This window comes from Balaenoptera borealis (genome assembly GCF_965194805.1).
Source record: "Balaenoptera borealis genome assembly, chromosome: 17".
NCBI lineage: Eukaryota > Metazoa > Chordata > Mammalia > Artiodactyla > Balaenopteridae > Balaenoptera > Balaenoptera borealis.
This window is the reverse complement of record NC_138876.1, coordinates 56,190,955-56,218,324: the sequence shown is the minus strand read 5'-3', so window position 1 is coordinate 56,218,324 and position 27,370 is coordinate 56,190,955. Positions and strand designations below refer to the sequence as shown.

Sequence of the window (27,370 nt, the reverse complement as noted above, 5' to 3'; positions counted from 1 at the left end):
AAAAGTTATCATGAGTTATTCTTTTCTCCTCAAAATGTAATTAGTACATCAACCTTTTCAGACTTAACTCTCTGAGCTGAAAGAGCTTAATTGTGACTGGTAAATTTTTTAACTAGTCAGTTCTTAGCACTGTTGTATTTGTGATTGTTCTTAATACCTTCAGGAGGAGCATGGGCTTTCCAGAAGGAGGGTTCTCAGCTCCTCAGGAAGGAAGAACCTTGGAAGGGCCTTACAAGTGCAGGCACAAGGACCTGTGTGTAATTCCTGCCCTGGCCTTTGCGCTCAATCGCACTTTCTTTGAGCCTCAGTTTCCTCATCTGTAGAAGGTGGCATTAAATTCCTTTATCCTGTCTGATTATTGGGATGATGGACAAAAATGAGCACTTAAATAGTGTTATTCAAATATATTATTTATTTAAATGTGTAATTTCAAAAAAAAATAAGGAAGTTTTAAATCAGGGGTCACAAACAAGGCTGAAATTGCTCCTTTTTGACATAAAAGGGTTCTCGAACATGGCTACCTGAGAGTAGCAGCCCTGTCTAAATATGAACTCTTTTGTTTCTAACATTTTGTATCTAGCAATCTGGGGGGAAAGAGATAAATAAGAAGGAGATGGAAGATCGTATTGGCTACGTGATGTTACCATCCCTTTGGGAGTTATGCAGTGCTCTGCTTTAATATTTATTTATTTATTTATTTATTTATTTATTTATTTATTTATTTATTTATTTATTTATTTATGGCTGCGTCGGGTGCGGGGTCTTTCGTTGCTGTGCACAGGCTCTTCGTTGGGGCGCACAGGCTTCTCTCTAGTTGTGGAGCGCGGGTTCCAGAGTCCGTGGGCTCTCGGCTCTCTAGTTGTGGCATGCAGGCTTAGTTGCCCCACGGTATTTGGGATCTTAGTTCCCGCTGGACTACCAGGGAAGTCCGATGCTCTGCTTTAATTTTGAATTAGAGAAGCTTGTTGCATACACACACATACACAATAATAGTAATAAATAAAAACGTTAAAAAAGAGTTAACTAACAAATATTGCAAATATAGTCCCTCCCCTCAAAAAGCTCTTCATGTCAGATATTACAAGGAGACTATTTTTTCAAGAGGTATTGTCTTTTGGGTATTTGCTGACATCCAACAGATTCACATGCAGTTTTCAAAACACCGCTGCTTACTGAACACAATACACCGCTGGCTCTTTGTGAGTTTCCTTTCACTGGTCACTTTGTGGCCCCAGTTATAAACTCCATGAAAGCATTTTGGTTTAAGTCTGGTGTATTGTGAAAAGCACAACTTTCGAATCAGACAGATCTGGACTCAGATACGGATTGGCTTTGCATCCTAATCTCTGAAAGCTTCCTTTTGTCATCTGGAAAATGGGGATGATAATATCTAACTCTAATGGCTGCTGTGAGCATAACCTTTCATAAACTGAACCACCACATGGCAATGTTCTTTATAAATGATGGCTTCTGTCTTTTAACTCAGTGGCCTTATATCGAGTTTAGAAGCATCTGAGAGCAGAAAAGAATCCTCTGTGCTCTGACTACAGCTTTGAGACTCAGATTTCTGGGGATTTAAGGTGGAGCTTGGAATTCTGCATATTAAAATTTCCCTGGTTTTATTTTAAGGTGCTATTGGGATGGCAACCAGTGTTATAATCCCATCAGGTAAATAAAACACATTACAAAGTAGATTTAGCATTCTGGTGTAGTGTTCCTTTACCTTTCCAACCCCACCTGTGTGTGTGTGTGTGTGTGTGTGTGCACACGTGCATGCACGTGCTTGTGTGTGTGTATATATGCACGTGTATATGTTCCAATAAAATGACTATTTCTGAATAGGCAACTATCATTATTTGTACAATATGCTGCTTCTCTGTACTCTCATCTCATTTGCTTTTGGTTGATAACTTAGGTAGTGTGATTATGAATTAATGCAGCTACTTTTCTCCTATGGCAATACCTACACAAAGGCAGTTATTAAAGAGGAGTATGACAACATCACTGGAATAAGTGTATATCTGTGAAGCTGATAACTTTGGATTGACAATACAGACATCAGGGTAGATATTCTGATATATTTTAAAAATGAATCTCACTTCTTTATAGTTTTATAGTTTCTTCTTTATAGTTTCTTCTCTAGTTTTATAGCCTCAGAACTGTACAAGCTTAGTCATAAATATACATATGTGTGTATATATATGTCTTCTTATTTTTCAAAAATTTAAAATTACTTTTGCAGAGTCTCTATATTGACAGCTGATAAGCCTTTAAGTCTTGATAACATTTTGATAACTGGTATTCAATACATTATAGATTTCTCACAATGGATATTTTTTAGCAAACTTCTTATTTTACTATACCATACTGTAGGCCTCTATAGAGCTAGTGGCAGCACGAACTACTTCTCTTTCTCAATTAATGCATCGTCCATAAGAAACATTATTCCATTAGCCTCCAAAAAATGCAAGGCTACTATGATGTAAACAAAATGTATACAAGTACCGATTGAAGAATGCAAATAGAAATGAAGTGTACATCATCTGTTCTTCGAGTCATTCCCTCTACCAGAGCAGAAAATGGAGAAATGCTCATAATATAGTACTGTGTTTTGTTTTACTCATTGGCAGAATCCAAGTTGTAAGGTCACGGGCCACTGAAAGTTTATTTTGTAGTTGGCTCAACATTTTTTATTACATTTTATTTTCACAATCTTAGTTCTTTAAAATGAGACTCTGTACTGATCATGCTTATATGAGAGACACATATACATAGATTATTCACTTCACTCTGTTTCCATAAATTGCATCAGCAGCAGCAGCATCATAACCAACTTTGCCTGCCTAAGGTGTGCTTGGCACTGATATACAACTAGTGTAATCTCCATGTTGTTCATGTAATTCTAGTGAGTGATAATAGAGCTGTGTATGATGTTAAATGTTGGCTTCTTCCATAATGTATTTTATAATTTCATTATGAGAAGTAAAAATCAGCACTACTACCTGAACACAACCATGTGCCAGATATTCTGTAGTCATTGTCTCTAGTATTGACACGATCCCTGAAAGGTAGGTGTTTTATTATCCCCATTTTATAGATGATGGCACTGAAAATTTAGGTCACTTGCCCCATGTCAGTCAGCAAGCAGCAGAGCAGAGATCGAAGCTGAATCCAGCTTCTGTACCCCGACACCGAAGTAAATCTCGGAGACAGAGTTTTGGGTGAAGTACAGAAGAACAGCTTTATTGCTTTGCCAGGCAAAGTGGGCCACAGTGGGCTAACGCCCTCAGAACTGTGTGTCCCAACCTGGAGGGGCTAGTGAGGAGTTTTATAGTAATGGTTCAAAGAGGGTGTGATCAGCTCGTGGTCATTCTTCTGATTGGTTGGTGGTGAGGTAAGTGGGAGTCGGCATCATCAACCTTCTGGTTCCAAGCGGTCTGGGGTCTACGTCCTCTTTAACTGTTAACTTCTCCCACCTGGTGGGGGTTTCAGTATCTGCAAAATAGCTCAAAGATATTGTTGTATTTATCTTTTGATGGGGAACCAGGATCTTGCCCCAAGGCTGCACTATTGTTTCTCTTTACTGTTTGTTTCCTCCCTTGTCTTGCATCCCCTCCCTTCCCTACTTAACAATTGTTTGAACCTGCCAGTTGGAACACAGGGAAGATCTTGGAGGCTGAATGAAACCTATTTCCTTTAATCAAAGAGATGGGGGACACAGGAAGGCTTTTGTGCGCAGGAGCCCCACAGGGTCCTGCTCGGTATCAAGATTGGAAAACATGTCTGTGTGACTCTATACCTGACCTCTTTCTTATAAACGATACTGTTTTATTATCATAACCTCCACTTCCGGTTTTCTGTTACCCAAAGATCATAAGAATTGGAGTTCGCAGAGCCCCTTAGTTATTCTCTAACAACTCGTCTTGATTCGAAATGTACAGCTACTAGCTTCCTAGTCACAGCTTGGACTGGGGCCTAAAATGGTCTATTGAATGTTTGGTTGTATAAATGACTGCAGCAACTTGCCCAGCTTCTCCATCAAGCCACTGAATAGTAATGTAATTAGATCCAGCACTTAGATTTTGCTTCCTCCCATGATGTTTTTATCATTTGGTGATTAGATTACAATGTCAGTGATTAGCATGCATAGTTTCCCGACTCTAAGCAATAAGAAACTCTGTATTCTATGTTTCAAGTTGGCTGCTGGGTTAATCCACTAACTGCCTGTACCTTGATCCAAAATGATATACTGATGAATGGTGATGAATTCCATGAAATTCAGGAAACTGTTCTGTTGGCTGACATCAAGATGTGTTATGATTTGATATGGCTGTGTATAAATGTTTACACTCAATCAGAACCCAGGAAAATATATTTAGAATATAGAAGAGTGAATTCATGGAGCTGGAGAACCATCCGTAAGGAAATCTATGGAGACAATATAATAATAATAATAATAATAATAATAATAATAATATTAACATTCTCAAAAACTTATTCACTACTTGTCTATTTGTCTATTTGCCAAGCAATATTCTAAGCACATTGCATGCATTAATATCTTTAGTTATCACAAAAGCATTGAGGAAATCGAAGTATAGGGAAGGTAAGCCCAGGTCACAGAGTGGCAAAGCCAGGATTGCAACTCAGGCAGTTTTATTAAAGACAGATTCTGTCTTTGTTTTTTAACAGTTTTATGGAGATATCATTGACATATAAAAATCGTGTATATTTAAGGTATATAACTTGATGTTTTGATATACATACACACTGTGAAATGATCACCACACTCAAGCTAATTAACATATCCATCACCCTAAGATTCTGTGTTCTTAACCATTGTGAATTCTGTCTTTCAGAAAACCTCATGTGGATGTAAATGTAGTTCTGAATAAAAAAATGCAGATTTACATGAGGATTTCTAGCACAGAGATGAATAATTCTGAATATAAATTTTGAGTAAAAATATTTTTTGTGAATTACATAGTGTTGTTTCCTGACAAAAAAATGGAAGTTTCATATATTTCACATTTTATTTTTTTAACATGAAAAATGCTATCATAGCCTTCTGTCTTGCTGTAATGACAATGCCATCTTTTGTTTCTTTATGTTTTATTTTTTGAAACCCATTTCCAATGAGTAAATTGATGTGATCCTCATAACTCCTTTGTGTTTGGGGGCAGGTGGTGTTTTCTCAATCTATTAATAAAGAAATTAATCACAGAGCTGTGTAATGAGTAGCACAAAATCACCAGCAAAATGAATCTGAGGCTTAGAATGAGAACACACATTTGATCTCTGAAGAAGCAAAGGCTATTGCATCATCCAAATTTTGATGAAATAGCTTCAGGCTTCAAGAAACAATGTTTTAGTAGCTATATGTGGAGCTATAGGTGGAGTACAGGTAGCATAATTGAGGTAAAGGAGATGTGAGAACTATACAACTAGAAATGTTCCCTGTGAAAAACAAGACATGATTTCAGTATCTCACTAAAAATATACTCTGTGAATATATGAGTATGTACTTAAGAAAATCATTATTCTCTTAAACATGCTTTTTTTTCAATTGCCTTTTCATCTTTCGAAACAAACATTTTTTGGCAATTTTTATCATGAAGAGTTTCATAAGAAGATTTAGGTATGTAACAGAAATGACATTTCAGTAGTAATTAACTAATAAAAAGTTCTCCATTTACTTCAGTCTACCAAAGTAGATTTCTTTTAACCTCTAGACATTGTTCTCTATAACATGCTTCAAGAATCATCTGTGTTTCCTTTTCCTTACTTTCTGGGTTATTCTCAAAATACAGATATAATTGGTAACTGTCTTATTGTGTGAAAATAGATTTCTGCATATAATGAAAAGTTATATTTAAAATGACTATTATTTTGAAACAATGCATCAAATTTTACTTAAGCGATTCCCATTTTTCTTAAATTTATTTTATTTGGAATATGTAGGTTATGTTTGCCTCAAAAGGAATTTATATATGTGTGTGTGTGTGTGTGTGTGTATTTCTGGTTCAAGATAAAAGTAATCACTTATAACACTGACACAAAATGCAAATTAAAAATCAGCTTTCATAAATCCATACTTGTAATTTTCAAAATAAATCCATGACATGATTTTCATGTTTCCCATTATTATACTTTAAGGAATATAATAATTGCACATTTGTATTTAGATTCTATTCTCAGAGTATGTATCTGAATATTCACAGTTAACATACATACGCTATGGAGTTATGTGTACAACAACTGTCGATGTAGGTACCATGAATGTCCTCAGTATATCTTGTTAGTGTAAGAAGGATTTCTTTATAAATAAAAGTATGGCTGTTTCACTGATATTATTGGAAGTTGAATGAAAAAAATGTTCAACAGAGTTTAATAAAAAAATTTGTTATTGTTAAAATTTCCTTTTTTCCCCTAAATTATTAACACTACCTCAATTTTCTTTGTCTTTAGGTAATTTAATTTTCTATGGCTGTGGTCCATTATTATTATCAATTGTCACAATCTGTACCTAATACTTTAGGCCTATCATTTACAGAATATGCTAAATTAGGCCATTTTAAAAAAATTAATTAAGTAATTTATTTTTGGCTGTGCTGGGTCTTTGTTGCCGCGCACAGGCTTTCTCTAGTTGTGGTGAGCAGGGGCTACTTTTCTTTGCAGTGCACGGGCTTCTCATTGTGGTGGCTTCTCTTGTTGCGGAGCATGGGCTCTGGGTACGCAGGCTTCAGTAGTTGTGGCACGCGGGCTCAGTAGTTGTGGCTTGCGGGCTCTAGAGCACAGGCTCAGTAGTTGTGGTGCACGGGCTTGGTTGCTCTGTGGCATGTGAGATCTTCCCGGACCAGGTCTCAAACCCGTGCCTCCTGCATTGGCAGGCGGATTCTTAACCACTGAACCACCAGGGAAGCCCTAAATTAGACCATATTACAGTTGTTACCCTTGGGTGGAAAAGATAAGGCAAGGTAATCAGGCAGCATGTAAATCAGCTTTGAATAATGAAAATTGATAAATTGCACATAAGAAATTTGTATTATTTCATATACATAAAATGGAAGTAAATTTTTGGTATGTTTTTATGTTCAAACTTTCATGTTTTTTGGCTGTGTTGGGTCTTCGTTGCTCTGCGTGGGCTTTTCTCTCTAGTTGCGGCAAGCGGGGGCTACTCTTCATTGTGGGCTTCTCATTGCGGTGGCTTCTCTTGTTGTGGAGCATGGCCTCCAGGTTTCAGTACTTGGAGCACCTGGGCTCGGTAGCTGTGGCTTGTGGGCTCTAGAGCACAGGCTCAGTAGGTGTGGTGCACGGGCTTAGTTGCTCTGCTGCATGTGGGATCCTCCTGGGCCAGGTATTGAACCTGTGTCCCCTGCACTGGCAGGTGGACTACCAACCACTGTGCCACCAGGGAAGTCCCCAAACTTTATTTTTATTTGGGGCATTTATATAGATTGAGATGGAATGTGTATTTATCAAATTTATATAAACTAAGTAGAGGAGATACTGTATTTGTATACATCTTCATATGCATGAATGTGATCACATATTTACCAAAAAAAGGCTATTGAACTGAATATTTCTAAAATATGCAATAAAATTTATTTTTTTCAGCATTCTGTTAACATTTTCAAATATTGTGAAAGAAGTAATTTAACATATTTACTATAATAGCTACAATAACATATAAGTGGTGTGTGTATATATATATATATTTGAGAGAAGAATTATTTGAGGCAAGAATCATTTGAAACATTTTTATTGAATTGTATGTTAGCCCTCTTTCCAGAAAAAAAATGTAGTGTGATTAACTCAGGGCTACTCAGAAGGTGGTCTGTGGGACCACAGTTACTTCACCAGTGTGTGTTTTGTGTCTGCCAGGAGACAGAAACTGAGAGTTAACATTTAAGGAGCTTTATAGCAAAATGACATAGTAATTTTTACCTATTGAGTCTGATAAACATTTTGGCTTGTCTTTTTGTATGTAGGTTTTATTTCATTTTCCTAGTAATTAATTTTTATTTTATCAGTCCACAGCAGATTAAGGGTGGGGAGAAGGGAAGACTGGTCCTGCATTACAAGGTTTCAAAAGCATTGATTTATCTGATTCATGATTCCAGCAGTTCAAAGTACAACAAAAATAAGATTTAAAGTTTAATATTATTGGCGTTACAGTAAAATCTGTACTACTTGAATAAATATCATGTCCTTAATGATTTTTTGACATAAAATGCAAAAACTGGCATTACCATTTGACTAATAAACAACTTTTCATCAAAATGGTCAGCAGTACTAAAATATATCCTTTCTGTTTATAAAGAGAATATTTATACCTTATTATTTATTGATTCTGTATAATGTAAGTGATCTTACATTAAAAATACTACTCATTTAAGGGGGATACTATATTAAGTACAGATACATTAAAATTTTAATTATTTATAAAAAAAATTCTGGATCATATTTCTTAACTTATCTATTCTGCCACTTGCATCTTCATTTTTCTCTGTAACTTTTCCCTGCTACTTAGGTAGGTTTTCTCAGTCTTTTAGACAGTGGCCTATTTATCTTTAATCCATAAGCCAACCAATACTTCATTCTCTAGTTCTGAGGATGTTTGGGTGACTTTTGTGATTTCTGGTCATCCAACCCACACTACCTCACCTATCCCCAAGGTCGAAGAGAAGAACACGGACAAAGGATCTTTAAAGAACATTTTTAAAATGATTCATTTGAGTAACTAATGTATGCACGTGGCACACACACAAAAATAAATGGTATAGAAAGTTATAAACTGAAATTTAGGTCTCCCTTCTCATCACTGTACACACTTCCTGGAATAAACTGTACCAGCTACTTGTATGAGAAAATGTAAGTGTTCTCCCATATAAAGATATACTCACAAGAAATTCTTTATGAAGTCAGAATTTACAGTCTCAGTGAAACATTTGAAAGTAAATGATTGCATCTGTAAATAACGCCACACATTTGCACTTACTGTTCATAAGGCACATAACAAACATCCTCATTATGCTATGACCCCAGGTGTAATTATCCCTGTGGTACACATGAAAGTGGGCCTTACATGTTGAGTAGTTTGCAGGGATGCCAGATCCTGAATTTGATCCTAGTTTGTTCTTAGAGACTGTGCAGACATTTTGGCTATGATACAGTATATTCATTTCTGAAAAATCAAACAATTTGCTAAATTATGCAGTAAAATTTATAAGGCTTATGGGGAAAATGGACCTAGGCTTTTATCACTGTAAGTCTGTGTAACCATATCATGAAGAAAAATCACACTATTTTAATAGAAGTCTCAGCAGTGTTAAAAAGAAATGTAAAATTCCTAATAAAAAAAGAAGTAACAGAACAGATGTAAGAATTAACCTTAAAAAATGGTGGAGGTGGCAGGTGGAAGGAGGCATAAGGAAGGAATAACACTGTGATGTTATCGAGATGAGTGAAATGCACAAAGATCAGGAAGAAGCATGTAATAAGTACTTTTAGGACTGAGTATCTGAGTCAAGAGGATAACGGAGGCATACTACATTAAGGAATTCTTGTTGCTTGCAGCTCTGCTAATGAACTTTGTGTTCACCTGCTTCTACTTGGTGGCATAGATCCTTAACTTTTTGGGCAATAGTAAGTATAAACCAGTGCTATTGTCAACTTGAATAATAAAACAGCTAGTTATCTCACCCAGCAGAGTGAGTTTTTTCAGGAATAGCCAGAGGAATTGCAACTGAGGATATTCGAACTGTGGTGCACCATAGCCAAATCCAGAGAACAGGAAGAGGAGCTTGCTATAAGGGAATAGGGGGTATTTGGGAGGGGCTCTAATACCGAAAGAGTCCATTGGAGGAAGTATGGAGGCTTCTCATTGGTTGGGTTACTACAGTCCCTGGTTCACTGGGCTGTCATTGGCAGATAAAAATTTGTTCTTCCTGCTGGTTAGTAAAGTAGGCAACACCTTCCTGTGGGAGATGTCGGCCTACTGTCTTTTCGTGTTTGGAGTAATGGGAGGATATATGATGTGTCGTGAGAGCTCCCGCTTTAGGCCTATCCCAACTCTAATTTAAGCTGAGGTTTCTTTAATTAATTCCACACTATCCAGTAGAACTTTCTGTGATGAGGGAAGTGTTATATATCTGCACTGTTCAGTAGGCTACGCATGGCTAACGAACGCTTAAGATGTCATTACTGGGATTGAGAAACTGAATTTTTAATTTAATTTTAACTTATGTACATTCAATTACTACAAGTGACTGGTGGCTACCAAATAGGACATTGCAGGTAAAGCCAACTGATTTTCACATTGTACTAGTATCATTTTTCTATTCATTAATCCATATGAGCTAATTCACTCTCCAGATAGAGATGGTGCATCAGATCAGATGGGTCTCATAATCAGTATTCTATGTTCTTGTCCTGAAATAAAATTGGACCTAGCTTACATATTTATGCTGCTAGTAGATTAATGTCTGTAATAATAACACAAAAGGTTGTGGTGGGTTAGAGTCCTTTATAAATAGAAACCTGCTGGTCACCGAACACAGCTTAGCCTCTGAGTTTGTGCAAACTTTCTGTCATTAATATGTAAATCTTACCTTCAGTAGGTAATCTCTTTCCACTTAGTGTGTCCTTGTTTCTCTGTGAATAATTGTTCCAGACAAGCACATTTTGCATTTTAATTTGCTGCATGAGTTTAGTTTTTAAAATCTACCATGATATTTAAGGTCAGTGTTTTCTGTTACAAAAAAGACTATTATAATTTCCAAAATAAAAGTGGTTTAGGAAATGCATGTTAAAACCAATTTTGAAAACATCTTAAGGTATTTAAAATACACTAAATATTAAATATATTTGAAATAAATTATTTTTTAAGTTGTACATGTACAATATTAAATAAAAATAATTATCAAAAGAGGATGACAAATTATGTAATATTAAAGAACTGGAGGCTGACACTTAAGCCTAGATCAGCAATACACCGAGAAGGAAATAATTATGAGTTAAAGATGAGAATATAAGTGTTTTAAACCCCTCATATATCTTGATCATATAGATGTTTTTTCAGGCTTGTACAACTTGGTCCATGTATAATAGAAATTCTCAGATCCACTTGAAAAGCAGAATTCTTGGAAAAATTTTATAGTAGATCATCCTTGGAAATAGTTCTCTTACTATTTGATGTTTCATAAACATGCCTGTTTTGATATGCCCTGCATAATCAGGCTGTAAAATAATGGTTGAGGATAAAACTAGTGGGATATTTTATAAGCTGGTTCTCTTTACTGATCCTGTAGGTTAAGCATTGTATTAACATGTTTTCTGGAAAAAATTAGACTCTTTAGGAGAGAGGTTTTGGAACATTTTATTTCACCATTTATGAAAAGTATGGGCAAGCTGAAGCCATTTCTCATAAGTGGATAGTCTTGTCATCGACAATTTATTCAAGCCTCTTTCCAAGTTGATAGCAGTGATGATGATAGTGTTTAAGTCTTTGTGGAGAGTCAGTGGGACATGTAACCCTTTATAACTGGAGAGAAGCTAATCGGGCTAGTTATGCTATCCCAAGAGAAATATTGCCCAAGCAGCGTTTTGCAGAATGATAGCTTCCTGTATATCATCAACTCTAAGATGCCTGTGATGGTCAGAAGCATCATTATTGTATGCACTGATAAGGGAGAAAGTGCTGTCAACTGAACTATGCCATGCTCTCAATTGTATAATATGGCTTTCTTTCAGAGATGTTAAAAAGTGAAGAATATGCACCTAAAATGTTATAAAATAGGGCAATAATTTTATGACAAAGAATCCTCAGATGACTATTTCTGGTGCAATAGTTTTTTGAAATACTGTGGATTGACAGATTGACATCAGGGTAGACCTTCATGCCCCACAGGTTAGAATTCCAAAGACATTTCACTCCCTGCAGAGAATGTGCCCAGTACAAATTTGATTTAGGTGCCCCTTCTCTTGGCTCCCCCAGCACCTGTGCACAGCTCTGTGGAAGCTTATCCCAACAATCAATTTATTGCTCTTCTGTGCCTACCACATGATTTCTGATCATCCAGGGCATATGATAAACTTAATGCAAATTTGTTGCTTTAGGCCCAGTGCATGGGCCCAGTTCGTGTTAATGACTCTTTCATGAATGAATAAATGGATGAACATTAAACACAAGGGATGTTGATGATGTAGTAGCCACAATGCCAAGTGAAAGTGTTCTTTTTAAACTCTTCCAACAGGCTCACAGTATGATTTTCCCACATCTGAATCACAATTCAGTGACATTTTCAAGTTATCCTGGAACCTGGAAAATTTAGTGCATACGCTTAGATCATGTGATGTCAAACTGAGGCCTGGAGTTAGTTACAGTGAATATAAATTAAAAACTATAGGCAAGAAAAGCTGAGACTGTGTACTTTGTAGATTTTATGTTTTTTTTTTTTTAATGTAATGATCAGCTTGCTATTTTTCACTCACACTTTGTATTAAATGTAACTTAAAATGAATAGGACACCTCTGTGTTTTTTTCTTAACAAAGTAGGGAAAGTAAGCATATTTTCCTCAAGGGAAGTGGATGAGGGTGCATGATGAAGCATAGAGTATGTGAACAAAAGGAAATAAAAAGAAATTCTAATATTGAAAATTATTAAGTAATAGTAACTTTAACTGGGTATAACACAGATAGTAAGCTATACAAGGTAAGGAAATAAGGACACTGGCACCAGAAGATTACTGCTATCTCCATCCTCCTAAAAAAGTAATGATAATAGAAGACATGTAGACAGGCAAAGAGGAATCTTGAGATTGGTCAAACATTCTTACTGTGACTGGATGATGTGAAACTAAAGAAAATGGGGTCCTTTATTTTTCTGGCTATGACAACAATAACGATTCGATTTTTTAGTTACATTGATATTCCTAACCTAGTCATCAAAATTAATGTTTGACTAGGGTACTCTGGAAAGTTTGGATACTCTCAGGTGCATATTTTGATATGGTCATCCAGGTTTTCCTAACAAGGTAGATAAGTGTGACTAGATAATCTATTACTCATCTCTTTAAAATATTGTATTACTACTTTGAGATTAATGCTGCTACTATTATAAACAGTTAGGCCATCATAAGTATTTTAAGACTGCAGAAACCTGTTTGTTCCATGTTTCTATATTCAGTCATTCAATTTGTCATTTATATAAGTATAATACATTTTGGAATGATTTGGCTTGATATAATATGTATGGTTTCACTGTGAGCCAAAAGACGGTATTTCTGTATATGGAGAAATATGGTACATTTTTGTCCCTGATAAATCGACAACTGGAAAGCAGATATTCTTGTAACATTACCTTTTGGGAAATGTTTATCCCAGAAATGATTGATAGAGAGCTCCCTGTTTCATAATACGTTTCTGGAAGATTATGGTAAATGATAACAAAAAGAAGAAAAACAACCCACTTCCAAATGTCTTCCTGATTTTTACATAAGAGCATAATTTTTATGCACACATAATAGCTATTTGAAACAATTTCTGTATTAGCCAATATTTTATTTCCCACAGGTGATGAAACTAGCCACTCATTTTGAGTTTCTTTTGCAGTAAGTTTCATGCAATTAAACCAAACAAGAAGAACAATTTCTGTAAACCACAGTCTGGAAAAATTAAATAGAATTTGTACGTAAGTGATTAGAAGTACATTATTAATATGATTTTTTAAATTTCCTATACTTCATAAAATTTATCTCTAATGCATTTATTAATCTAAGCTGTACTGTCTTAGTAAACCCCAATAAACTCTAAATCATTTAAAATATTCTATTAAATATTTATATCATGATATTAGCTTGTATTGTGCTGAACCCTTTACACAGCCATCATCTTCAACACTTTCAGGTGAGATAAAATATATTTCTCTTGTATTTCCTCCTAATGACATGGTTGACTGTAAAAGAACAATAATCACTATTGCCTAGGGGTAAATAGGCTTTGAGATTCATTAACCATCTTAGTTTTGTCTCAGCCATTAATCTGAGAAGGCATTTATTACTTTCCATATTACAATGAATAGAGAATATTCATTAATTAATTCCATTGGGAGGTTTTGGTAGCACCATAAACAACATTTAAAAATAAACTAATCTTATAGGAAAATAGAGAGTAGAATATATACACAATATGCACAAAGAGAAACAGAACTGCAAGTAATTATTTTCACATTTGTAGAGGGACAAGTAGTTATAACTCAGGAATTCTTTACAGGAATGGAGGTAACAAGGAATAACATTTGATGGAGAGAAGTCAATATAGCATGGTGGGTAAGTGTGTGAACCAGGGAAAGCTTGGGTTTAGATATTTGCTGTATTGATTCCTAGCAGTGAGATCTTATGCAAGTTACTTTTTTTCTCTAAACCTGGGCTTCATCCACATATAATGGAATAATGATAGTGCGCAAAAGAGAGTATTTAAAGAATTAAACAAAGTACTGTAAACAAGTACCTTGTATGAAACAAAGTGTTATAAAATATTCAAAGTAATGCTAAATAAATCTTACCTGTTTTTATTAGATATCACAAGTCCAAGTAATAGAAATGTGTTTTTCCCAATCCTATCATGACACAAAAGGAAATCTAAAATTAAAGCGAGAAAAACATAATATTTCTTATGTTTCAGTATCCATATACTTGATATACTTGGATGTAGGTTAACTGGAGTGCATCTGGAGGGGAAATGTCTATACTCTTCGGCTTCTCATGCAGCCCATCTTCCTAGAGCCTGCCAATCTTCTTCTTTTTTTTTTTTTTTTTAACACAAAGCAGAAAATTGCTGTGTTTTATTCATGACCTTAAGTATTTTTTTTATATAACTATGATTTAACTATCCATTTTTGTATTTAGATATAGTATAACTATTTTAAATATTTTGAGGTACATGGATACTGTGCCTGTGTATTAGGCAAGTGAAATAAGCATTGTTTAATCATCTGTGGAATGGGTACATTAATATCAGTCCCCTCAGGATTTTTTTGAGGGACATTTGAGATTATTTATTTTCTGAAATAGTACATTGTAAAATATAAATGACATGCAGAAGTAAGTAATTATTATGCTTGTAATAAGTAAAAAAATCTCTTTCAAGTATAAGTTGAAATTCATCCATGTAAATCAGTAAAAGTCCAGATTATTTATTGAACACTTACCATGTTCTGTCCTGTATGTTAATCTGTGCTGTATTAACACACTAATTAACTTTATTTATTCCAACAGTGCATATTTAACAATGCTTGTGTATTAGCTAGTTACAGAAACAAATATGTAACCTGGATCCTGAATCAAAGTGCAGTGTGTTGAGTGCCATCATAGAAGTAAACACAGTGAGGCACGGAAGCCCAGTCATAGGTCTGTTTTATTGATCAGAAGATCCTGTGAGGGTTTCCTTAAGATGGTGATGCTTAAATCTGTGTGGAGAATGTGTAAAATTTCCTCTATCTCACTTTGGGAAATGATGAAAGGAGAGCACAAGTTCACCTGTACCATGGAAGTTTATGTATAAAATTATTTTATGGGCTTGTAAAACCTCACTGGAAGGATACAGTAAATCACTTTGGCCAATAGTAATCTGGTCCCTGATGCACAAAAGGTCCTTCAGGGTTCATATGCCACTGATAACCAAGTAGCTTCTGATGTAACCAACAGGGCTAAAGGGATGGGGGAAAGAATGCTATAAAAAGACCAAGTCTTCGGTTGTGAGCTGAGGGTGTGTGATTGGCCTTGATTCTTCTCTTTGCCTTGCCCCTCTTTTCTAATCCTGGGCAAGTCTTACAGGTTCTCTTACAAAATGGATCTTGAATTTTTCCACCTTTTTATCCTATCTCCCATTGCCCTAGGCCAAGTTACATCATTTCTGGCCTAGATTTACTGAAGTAGTCTCTTAACCTGACTTTCATGTTTATACTTTCTAATCCATTCTCTACATAGCAGTTAGAGGTGACTTTTCAAAAATATAAATCAGATCATGGCATGACTTGACTTACCCTTTCAGCAGCTCTTCATTATACTTAGAACAAAATCCAGCTTCCTTGCAATGACTTACAAGGCCCTGCCTGATTTGGTTCCTGCTTATCTCTCCAATCTTGTCTTATTCCTTCTTGCTGATTATGTTTCAGCCATAGAGTCTTTCTCAGTTCCTCAAGGAAGCATTAGTTCTGCCCAGATTCTTGGCCATTTCTCTGCATGGGAATTCTGCCCTTAGCTTTTTGCAGGACTGATGTCTTCTCATTTTTGAGGTCTCAGGTTTTATTGCACCTACTCAAAGAGGGGCTCTTTGGCCTCAACCTTGTATGGCTTCTCCCACTCAGGTTTTCCTCTCTCACAGCACCCTGTATATGTCCTTTGTAGCGCAATCCAGACTGTGTGTGCTGTTTACTTGGCTGCTATCAACTGGCTTCTTTAGAATGAATACTCCATGAAGACAGACACCACGTCTCTCTTTTTCTCCATTGTATCTTTATCACCCAGCCCTGTGCCTGACAAATGTGCAGATCCAATATGCTTTGGAAAGAATGAATGACTGAGAAATAATGAGAAGTAGTTTTTTTAGTGAGTTTAACAGGAGTAGAGGAGCCAATCACTATAGGTAACAGCATATCAAAAACATAATAATATATCGAGGGGTAAGCATGACTACCTGTTTATTTAGATCAAAGAGGTGCTGCATTTCTTCAGGTAAGATCTCATATATCTTCACAGATTTCATACACTTATTTAGATTAAAACTTAACATTTTATTTAGATGTTTGTTGAGTACCTAAACTTATCATTCACACCTTCATTTATCTGTATTATTTCAATGTATTCTTATTACTCATTAAAAATAAAGCAACTATTACTCAACCCATCAGTCAAGCTACAAAGAATATAACTAAGAAACATAAAATCCCTCTTCTTAAATTTTTAAATTTGGGAGAAATTATTTTTCAGAAGTCTGTTAAGAAAGTATGATAATCTATGCATGTTTGCAGGGATTTTTTGGAAAATAGATTACATTGCCTGTAGTAGGTTAGGTATTGTTTCATGAAACTTGATTCAGTTATGTGTTTGTACATACTTATGTTACCTGTCTTTATTGGAACTCAAGAAAAAATGTATTTCTTGAAAATACTGTGATAAAAAAACATTTGAAAGCTGCTATTCTAGGTGCTATCATTCTTAAAAACTTTGTGTATAATTCTTGCTAACTCAGTCTTATGCAAAGTTGCATTGAGAGGGAATTCAATACTTATTTGTAGGTATAAGTAGAAAATGACAATTCGATCAGTACTTATGAAGCAAAATTTATGTAATCTTCTTCTCCACGATTACAATTTATAATTTTATTTAAAAATTTTGTTTTTTGGTATTTTCATCTGAGTGTCCTCTTGTAGTATCAAAGTCACACTCTGTGAGAATATTTTCTCCAGTCAGCTATCCCTCCTGACTCCCCTATTACTGTTAAGGAATGATGTAAAACTGATAAGGATTACTTATGATTACAGTAGTTATGGGTCATTAGGCACCATGCATCAAGTCTTAGAAATTATTTTCAGTATTGTAATCATGATTTAGAAAACAATTTTTCTTCTTGACTTTTTAAATTATTACTATCATATGTCACAATTGTGTATCTGTTTATCAAATATTAATCAAGGAACTACTTTGTGCCTGTCACTGCAAGTTAAAAGACAACTTCCTGGTCCACAGGGAACATGTATTTAAGCAGAGAATACAGACTTGTAAGCAGATAACATTATACAGTGAGAGAAATGCTTCAGTAGGCACAGTATAGAACTGTAAGGGAGTGAATTGAAGAGATGCTCCCTCATTCTTGAGTGTTCAGTGAAAATTTTTTGTCTTGTGAGTGTTATTTAATCTGAGACATGAAGAATGAATATGTTAGCTCCCAAAATGTGATTGTGGTAGTTAATGTTCTAGTCAGAGAAAATAGCGTAGTATGGGGGAATGAAGGTGGAGGAGGGCCATGAAATGGAGTGACAAGACTAAGACAAGTTAAAGAACTTAAACTCCATCCTGGATGTAGGGGAAGTTTTCAAGTGTATGAGGAAGCACGTACAAAATTACCAGCAAAGAAGGATTTTGATAACACTGCTGATCCAAGTACACTTGACCATTAGATGGCTGGGTTAACACTAGACTCTTTTTTCTTTTTTTTATAAATTTATTTATTTTTGGCTGCGTTGGGTCTTCATTGTTGTGCGTGGGCTTTCTCTAGTTGCAGCGAGTGGGGACTACTCTTTGTTGAGGTGCGCGGGCTTCTCATCACGGTGGGTTCTCTTGTTGCGGAGCATGGGCCCTAGGCATGCGGGCTTCAGTAGTTGTGGCACACGGGCTTCAGTAGTTGTGGCACACAGGCTTAGCTGCTCCGTGGCATGTGGGATCTTCCCTGACCAGGGCTCGAACCCTTGTCCCTTGCACTGGCAGGCGGATTCTTAACCACTGCACCACCAGGGAAGTCCTAACGCTAGACTCCTGAGAATAAGACTAACACTGGGCACAAAAAGTATGAACTGACAAAATCCTGCAACTTTCGTGTAGAGTTGGAAATGGTAAGAACATCAGTATTTCGAAAAGAATCTTCAAAATTTTGAAACAGAGGAAGCACCTGTATTTGCGTATCATTCACTGTATTAAATGTGAATGACTCATCAAAGTTTTATTTTGTAGGTGCTCGTGAGCGCACACACACACACACACACACAATATATGTAAGAACTTATATGCCATTCATTTCCATGCTGTGATTTAAACATCCTCCCAGTCTCTTCTTTAAATGGCCCTTAATACTCAGGTCGCAGATCTTCAGTTTCATCTCATGCTTCATTCATTTATTCAATTTGTATACATACATACACGTGTACATTCAGACAGTCATGCGATCATTCAGCCATATTTTGGACAGAATTTATAAAACAAGGCATACTTCCAGTTTCTTTGTTACACAAAATAATCTGAAATGTAATTTTCTGTCCTTGAAGAGGAAATAGGATGTGTTCAGAGTCATAATGGAAGTGTGTATGAATTGCTCTGTGTCTTCATCAGGAAAACAAGGGTGGTCTCATAGAGGTAGTGGGATTGGAATTGAGCCTTGAAGAATGAGCCTGTTGAATGCACAGTAGAGGACCAGCAGTCCTCAATGCACAGAGGGGAAAAGCACGTTAAGTGGGTAATAACCCAGTTCCCCTTGTATTGCTTCAACTAGGAGGGAATATGGAACTATTTATTCCATAATATTAGCATCTCATTTGGGGTCTTACTGATCTCAGGGGGCCTCGGCCTGCAGCGGCTTGAAGCAGGATTTCTGTTCCTGGCCAGAGACTGAAGTCAGGCTGAGGCAGTGAGAGTGCTGAATCTTAGCCACTAGACCGCAAGAGACCAGTGGCCAGTGACAAGACCCTGGCCTGTCAGCTGTGTAGAAATGAATTTCCACGTAGAGACGGAAAGTACTGAAACAAGTAACGTGTTTATTGGGAGGAAAAGAGTACGTGTGGATAGACACACGGGCAGACTCAGAGAGAGAGTTGCGGCCTTGTGGTAGTGGTAGTTTGAATCACTTTTATAGGTGTTGGGAAAACTAGTAAAGGAGTCTTGTTCAGGTTTCAGAGGCAGAAAAAGGCCTCTGCCCGACCTGTGACCCTGCCTGGACTGCACGCCTGCTTGCACACCTAACAATTGCTGCTAGCAAGTCAAGCGGCGCTTACGATAAGAAAAGGAGTGAGTCTTGGAATTTCTTGAGCCCTGGGCACCTGGCCAGTCCCCCGCGGTCTGGAAAATCTTGTGACTTACATGGTGAAACCAACAGCATGGTTAAAGTGCATCCAGAGCTGCATTTTTGCACGTAAACTGATGATGTCAGTTTGCAGCCTGGAATTATAAACGGAAGCCCCCAGAACTCCAATCTGAAGTCTCATCCATGGGGTGGAGGCACCACCTGGGACCCTTCCCAAATGGGGCTCCAGAATGCTGTCACTTCGGACTTCCCAGCTGCTGTTTGGATCTGGAAGTAGGTGTCGGCCCAATTCGGTGATGTATACCCTGTTGTGTTTCTGTAATATTCTTATTCCTTTCATTCTAACAATTGTATATTAAAATTAAGTTAAATCACCTTTCATTAAAGAATTGATTAAAGCTGTTTATTTGTGTGAAACAAGTGGTTATTTTGCCAGCGAATCCAACGAACCTTAAAACCGAAAACGGGCTTTTGGCAATACAATGGGGCATTTCTTCCAGGTTTCCTTTGACCAATCATCTTGCTTTGCCTGGCTCTGAGTCCGTATTTGGTATATCTCAGGGTCCTCCCATGTGTGCTTGCGCATCTCTTAGCCAAGATGGATTCACTATGAGGTGACACCCCCTACCTTTTTGACCTTCAAGGAGCCTTTCTGCATGTGTGTAGTCAGTCGGGAAGGTCTCCTTGACTTCGAGAATGAGGAATATGTGGTCTTTTATCTCTGATCTGGGCAGGGCTCAGCTCTTCTCTCGCTCCTGCTATTGTGAAGCATCTGTCCACAGGGGGCGAACTCTGACTCTTCAGTCTGGGGCCCATCTATCTCCTGCCTCATTACTGAGACTCAGTCACTCCAAGAACAGGCCACGCTAACCCAAACACCTTTTTTCACTCCTATCATAATCATTTATGTAGATGCTCGTATCTCTCACTTCATGTTAAGATGACTCAGGTTTAAAATCTGAGTAACTGGAGAATAATTAGGGACTTCAGAGTCAGAAAAGAGAATGGATCTTTTAGAAGAAAGAGAAATTATAGATAGAATAAACCCTGAGGTAGTTCCTGTCCAACTTTCTCATGTTATAGATGAAAATGTAAGTTATGTGACACCTGAGGTCAAGTACTCTTGCAGTGGCAGAACCGGAACTAGAACCCATGGTTCCTGACCTGCAATGACTTTCTTCCCATGTTAAGAAAATCTGATTATATAATACAGGGTAATAAAACTGTTTGCAGAATTACAATAGGAGAACTTGAGTGTGATATAAAAAAATGGACAACTACTAAAATAATTTACATATACCTTTTGTTGTATGCCATCCCTAATTAGTTTGAGAAGTAGATAGGACATAAATGACAAATCAAAGAAGTAATGTATATTTGACTAAATAAAATTTAACCTAATAGAGTCCACAGATACAGGGTTCATTGTTAATCTCTATTAGTGCTAACAGACTACATAATGATATAGAAATTTTTTCAAATTTCTATTTAAAAAATATTTGTAACAATTCATAAAATTTTCTATGGTAGCCAATTTAATTAAGGCAATTTGCATTTTGTTCAATAAGATAATTAAATTCATAAAATTCATGAGATAATTTATACATGGAGAGTTATTACCAACCCCGTAACATTATTAAATATTACAGAACAGTTTGTGAAAATGACACAAATCCATTTAGTTAATTTGGATGAGGAAAATAATAATCACATGCATAAACAGAACTTGTGTTTCTTTAAATTTAATTATATTTGTGAATTTCATAAATTTTCTTATGAATAATGTGACAAAAGCAAATTGTAGTATTTTAAAACGTATGTATTTACATAAGTTTAAATATAAATTAGTTGTATAGTAAATTATTCTCTAGTTATTCTCCTTAAGAGAGATTTTTACAAATCCTGTAGAAATGGAGCTTTTTTTTTTTCAATTTTCATACTATTATGGTCATTACTATGGACACAACTTAATATTACTTATTACTATTCACTACAAATAGCTACCATTATTGTGCACATATCAATATTTTATGCCTAACACTGTACTAAGTCCTTTACACAGAATCTTATGAGGAAAAGTAAATTACTCAGAGTCAAACAACCATTAAATAGCAGAGGTTATACGTAAGTCCAAGCCTCTCTGATTCCAAAGCCTTGCTCTTAACTTCCATGTTAAACTGCCTTTATTCAGTCCACATATATTTAGCGAGCCTCATATAGTAGCACTCTTTCAGAAGCAATGGAATCTTACAGATGCTGTGGGAGAAAAGCACTTACTATGAGGTGACACCCCTCCCTTTTTGACCTTCAAGGGAATAATATGCCTTATTTGATGTCCTCACTACATTCTGATGTCTTTATGCTTTTCTCCCACAGCATCTGTAAGATTCCATTGCAATTGTTTTTTTTTTTAAATACCCTCTCTTCCTGGAGAAGCCTGGAAGAGCTTCTCATGTATCTTGGCATCCCTAGCATCTGAAAGGTTGACATTTCAGACAATCATAGAAAAGGCAGATACTCCAAAAGAGGCCTTGATAAAACGTAGTCATTTGGGAAAAAAAGTCTGGTCAGTTCTTCACTCCTTATTCCAATATGAATTCCAAATGCATGAGAGATTTAATTATAAACATTGAAACAATAAAAGTACTCAAAATTTGGGTGACTTGGAATGTAAAGGGGTTTTTAGTAAGTGATACCAAGGGCAAAGATTCTAAGAGAAAAGATAACATTTGGCTACATAGGACATAAAATTTTTCTACTATAAAAATAACATGTACAACTTAAAAGAAAAATGTGAAAATTGTTTTCAACATGTGAGATATGAGTGACCAATAAAATATGCAGATATATTCAGATTTTCTAATAATCTAGTAAATGCAAAATGATAATGAGATGTAATTTTAGCCTATCCATTTGAAAACTATTTTTTTAAGTTAACAATATTCAGTATTTTTCTGAGTGTTTGGAAATGGGCATTTGAATATACTCTTTGCAGGCATATAAAATGGTGTACTCCTTCTGGATTGTATTTTGTTAATATGTATGAAATGTTTTTAAAATGTATATATTTAGTCATATAATATATACACATCAAGGAATGTACCTTAAAGAGATAGTCATACAAGTTAATAAAAATGATGTTCAGCAAAGGCATTTTATACAGTTATCAATTTATGTGTAAGATTAGAACACTTGAAACAACTTTAATTCCTATCTGGAAGGAACTAGTTAAAAGCTACGTATTATAAAAATATAGCCATTGAAAGTGGTAAAGTAGATTAATATTTGTGGATATGGAAAATCCCTTGACATATTGTTGATATCTTTTGGCAATTAGGTTATGGGTAATTTCTTTCTTTCTCATATTTGGATTTTTATTTATGACATATTTTAATAGAGAACAATAAAGGCTTCCATTTTATAGGAAAAAAACCTGATGGATTTGGTGGAGACATGTTTATTACTGTGGCAGGTCCTGGGTCTGGGTATGTCTACGACGCTGTCACAGACTAATTCCAAACCTAGCAGCTAAGGGGCTCAAAGTGCCTAACTCACTTCAGCTTTTGTCTTCTATAGTTTAGGAACTGAGTAGAGTTAGAATTAATATTTTAGTTTTGCAATTTTGAGGCAGAAAGGAAGGACTGGCACTGCTTCCATGTTGCCATTATGCCACCTCCATTCTTCCAGTCCCTCCATTTCAAACACTGAAATTTTCTGTGCTATTTCCCTCTCTTTGTTGTGGTCACCCTCACTGCGTACCAAGTCCCATTCATTCTCCCATCCATTCTTTTTTATTCCACTTGGACCGTCATCATATTCTGGGCTCTTCGGTGTGTTGATGATGCAGTAGCTTTCTAATTGGTCTTGTTTCTCTCTCTCCTTGTCTTTAGTCTATTCTAACACCACTGCTAAAATGGTGTTGGAAATGTCATTATACAGCTCAGACTCTTTAAGTCACTTCTCATCACCTACTTGAGAGTGGCTTCCTTTCTTTTTGTGCTTTTGATGTTGACTGTGAAACTTTCAGTTAGGTAGCCATTGTGCCATTGATGTACACTTGGCTTTCCTGTCTCATTTGTCTAGACTATCCTGCTGCAATTTTGATTACCTTGCCTTTTTTCCAATTTTTTTTTTGGCAGCTCTTTTACCTATTTATTTTTTTGTACCTCTCTCTGGTACAAATTACAAACAGAAATACAAAGGAAAGCTAGGTAACTCCCCTAATTTTCAGTGCATTAGGGATTTTTGGAAAAATTCCACGGTTAAAGTGCTCCTATCCTCTGAAGAGTCTAGTCATTGCTAATTAGTCCTTTTTGCTTGGCCATTTCTTAGCTTTGGCATTTCTTAGATTTGTCCATTTGTCTTTTGATTCATCTGAAAAAAAAAAAAAAAGATTCTTGCTTTTAAGAGCACTATCACATATAACTTTTATCCTTTTTTTTTGTTCAGTATGATAAAGTGACATGTTTCTGTCTCATATCTCCAACAGAAATCACCTGATTCCTAGGCTTTTATACCTGATGACCAAGATACAATATGGCATGGAGAGTAAATATTTGATCTGTAATGATAAGAGAGAGAGATTGGTTTAACATATTTAACAGATATAAATATCTCTTATAACTGATCCAGATGGATGACTTTGGGCAAGTTATTTAACCTCCTTAAGCTTTCCTTTTCTTATCTGGAAAGAGCTACCACTTTTGAGTGATTTGCCTTCATTGGAATGTCTTTTCCTTTCTGTCAACTTTTTTTAAATTTGCAACATATTTTTTTTTTCAGTTTGTAAATTTTTTTTTTGTGCCCTTGCCCATTCACCCCCATTAAAGCATTCATCCCCCTTTATTATTGATTTGTAAGATGTCTTTTTATTTATTTTTTCCAGCTTTATTGAGATATAATTGAAATATAACATTGGGTAAGTTAATGTTGCTTTGATACACTGACATATTGCAAAATGTTTACAACCATAGCATTGGCTAACACCTGTATCACATCACAATTATCATTTTTTTTTTTTTTTTTGTGGTGAGAATGTTTACGATCTCTTTATGCAACTTTCAATTATATAATACAGTATTATTAATTATAATCACTCTGCCATACATATAAGAACTTATTCATCTTATAACTGGAAGTTTGTATACTTTGACCAACATATCTCCCTTTATACTCACCCCCCCAACCCCCAACAATTCCTGGTAACTACCATTCCAGCCTGTTTCTATGAGTTTGGCTCTTTTAGATTCCACATATAAGTGACATCATACCGTATTTGTCTTTCTCTGTCTGACTTATTTCATTTGGCATAATGCCCTCAAGGGTTATCCATGTTGTCATAAATGCCAGGATGTTCTTCTTTTTGGTGGCTATACTATTCCATTATATATATATATATATATATATATATATACACCACATCTTATTTATCCATTCATCCATTTTGGCTGTTGTGAATAATGCTGCAATGAACATGGGAATGCAGATATCTCTTTGAGATTCTGTTTTTATTTCCTTTGGATATGTACCCAGAAATGGGATTCCTGTATCATATTTTTAATTTTTTTGAGGAACCTTCATACTGTTTTCCATAATGGCTGCCCCAATGTACATTCTTACCAGCAGTGCAGAAGGGTTCCCTTTTGTTCAAATCATCTCCAATACTTAGCTCTTGTCTTTTTGATGAGAGCCATTCTGACAGGTGTGAGGTGATATCTCCTTGTGGTTTTGATTTGCATTTCCCTGATGAGTAGTGAGGGAGAGCACTTTCTTTATGTACTTGTTGGTTGTTTCTATGTTATCTTTGGAAAAACACCTATTTAGTTCTTCTGCTCATGTTTTTAATTAGATTTTTTTTTTTCTGTTGTGTGAGTTCTTTATATATTTTGGATATTAATTCCTTATCAGATACACAATTTGCAGATATTTTCTCCCATTCTCTAGGTTGCGTTTTCATTCTGTTGTTGGTTTAATAAAACTTGCAACATCTTAACATCAATTTTCTGGGAGGATATTTGACCTAATTTTGTTAAAGTATTTACTGAATTTGAAACATTTTAGAAACATTAGAAATGTTTTGTTTTGTTCTAAGTGGCCCTTTCCATTTGTCTATTTTGAACATTTTAGGAAAATTTCATTCACTGTTTGCATTCTTCTTCAATATTTATTTTCATTTAATTATAACAGAAATTTTACTTCTGGTTAACTTTAATGCAATATCATTTTCAGTTTAAGACATTAAATTTTTTTTTATTAATTAATTTTTATTGGAGTATAGTTGCTTTACAATGTTGCCTTAGCTTCTACTGCACAACAAAATGAATCAGCCATGCATACACATGTATCCCCTCCCTTTTGGATTTCCCTCTCATTTAGGGTACCACAGTGCATTAAGTAGAGTTCCCTGTGCAATACAGTTTGTTCCCATCTGTTGTCTATTTTACACATAGTATCAATAGTGTATATGTGTCAATCCCAATCTCCCAATTCCTCCCACCCTAAGACATTTTTTAATACAAAATATGCAGAAGAGTTTGAAATACAGGTGAAGAAATCAGTTAGGCAAACTGGTTAGGGGAATATTCTATTATCTGTCACCCCGCTCCTACAGTATATAACTTTGGAATCCGCCCTTTTTACTTTGCATGCCAGGAGTAAGGTTGAAAAATTATCCTTTTTCTTCCCTCCTCCCTCCCTACTCCCTGTCCTCATCCTTCCTCTGCCTTTTAAATCTGATTCGTTGAACTGTTTTTCTCTTCTCTAAAGCTAACAGATATAATTAGAACATCACAAAATAATAACTTTGATATTTATAGTTTTGGTGTTTATACTTTAATGTTACCATACTTTTAGTGTTATAAACTTATTCAATCATTATTCTTTCTAGAATGTTCTATTTTCCCAAGCATACTTACAATATATTTCACTATTATTTACTGAAGTGCCCTCGAAAGTCTGGAAGAGCTTCTTAGTTACCTTGTTCATGGATCTATCTATGGACCTAATTCACATAAGAGGTATCATTTTGTCCTTTTGATTCTCTTTTCATGATCCTTATTTTATGTACCTTCTAAGGGATTGGCTAAACATAGTTTTCATGACCTTAGCTGGTTTACAGGTATACCTCAGATTGACATTTATGTCTCCTGAACAACAGTCATAGACAACTCTAGTTCTGAATTTTGGACTGTCCTCTTGGGTTTGTATTAAACTCTTTGTGTTACCATAATTTAAGGACCACTTGAAATTGTGATGGTCAGAAGATAACTTCAGAATGTTTTGAAAGATTTTGATACATTAGGCCTGTAAATCATAGAGTGAAAACTCCAGAACTACTATTACCTTTCTAGGCTGATTTAACTGCAGAGGTGTCTCCTGGTCCTGGCAGCCTGATAATTACTGAGTAACCTTTCCATCTCCATAAGGAAGTGAGTTGCATGACTACTGAAACAGAATTCTGGGAATGAAAGACAAAAGATATGCGAGAGAAAAGTAATATATTTATGTAAAATATATGAAATGTGAGAAAATAGGTTTTTGAAAATTCTTATAATTTTTCAAGTTAATTATCTACCT

The 27,370-nt window shown here is 35.6% G+C and overlaps 1 protein-coding gene across 9 annotated transcripts in view; it reads left to right on the top strand.

Annotated features, from left to right (window-relative positions):
* RALYL (RALY RNA binding protein like) overlaps positions 1 to 27,370 on the top strand; it is an 877,709-nt gene that overhangs the window by 20,459 nt on the left and 829,880 nt on the right. For 4 of the 9 annotated variants that reach the window (XM_082363566.1, XM_082363568.1, XM_082363570.1 and 1 more), the window contains exon 1: positions 9,564 to 20,068. The exons of 2 other annotated variants lie outside the window; for them this stretch is intronic. In XM_082363566.1, coding sequence (XP_082219692.1) covers positions 19,979 to 20,068 — 90 coding nt within the window. In that variant the 5' untranslated portion in view covers positions 9,564 to 19,978. Of the gene's footprint in view, positions 1 to 9,563; positions 20,069 to 27,370 lie in introns of those variants that run through there. 3 more of the 9 variants (XM_082363569.1, XM_082363575.1, XM_082363572.1) reach the window with 3 other exon arrangements.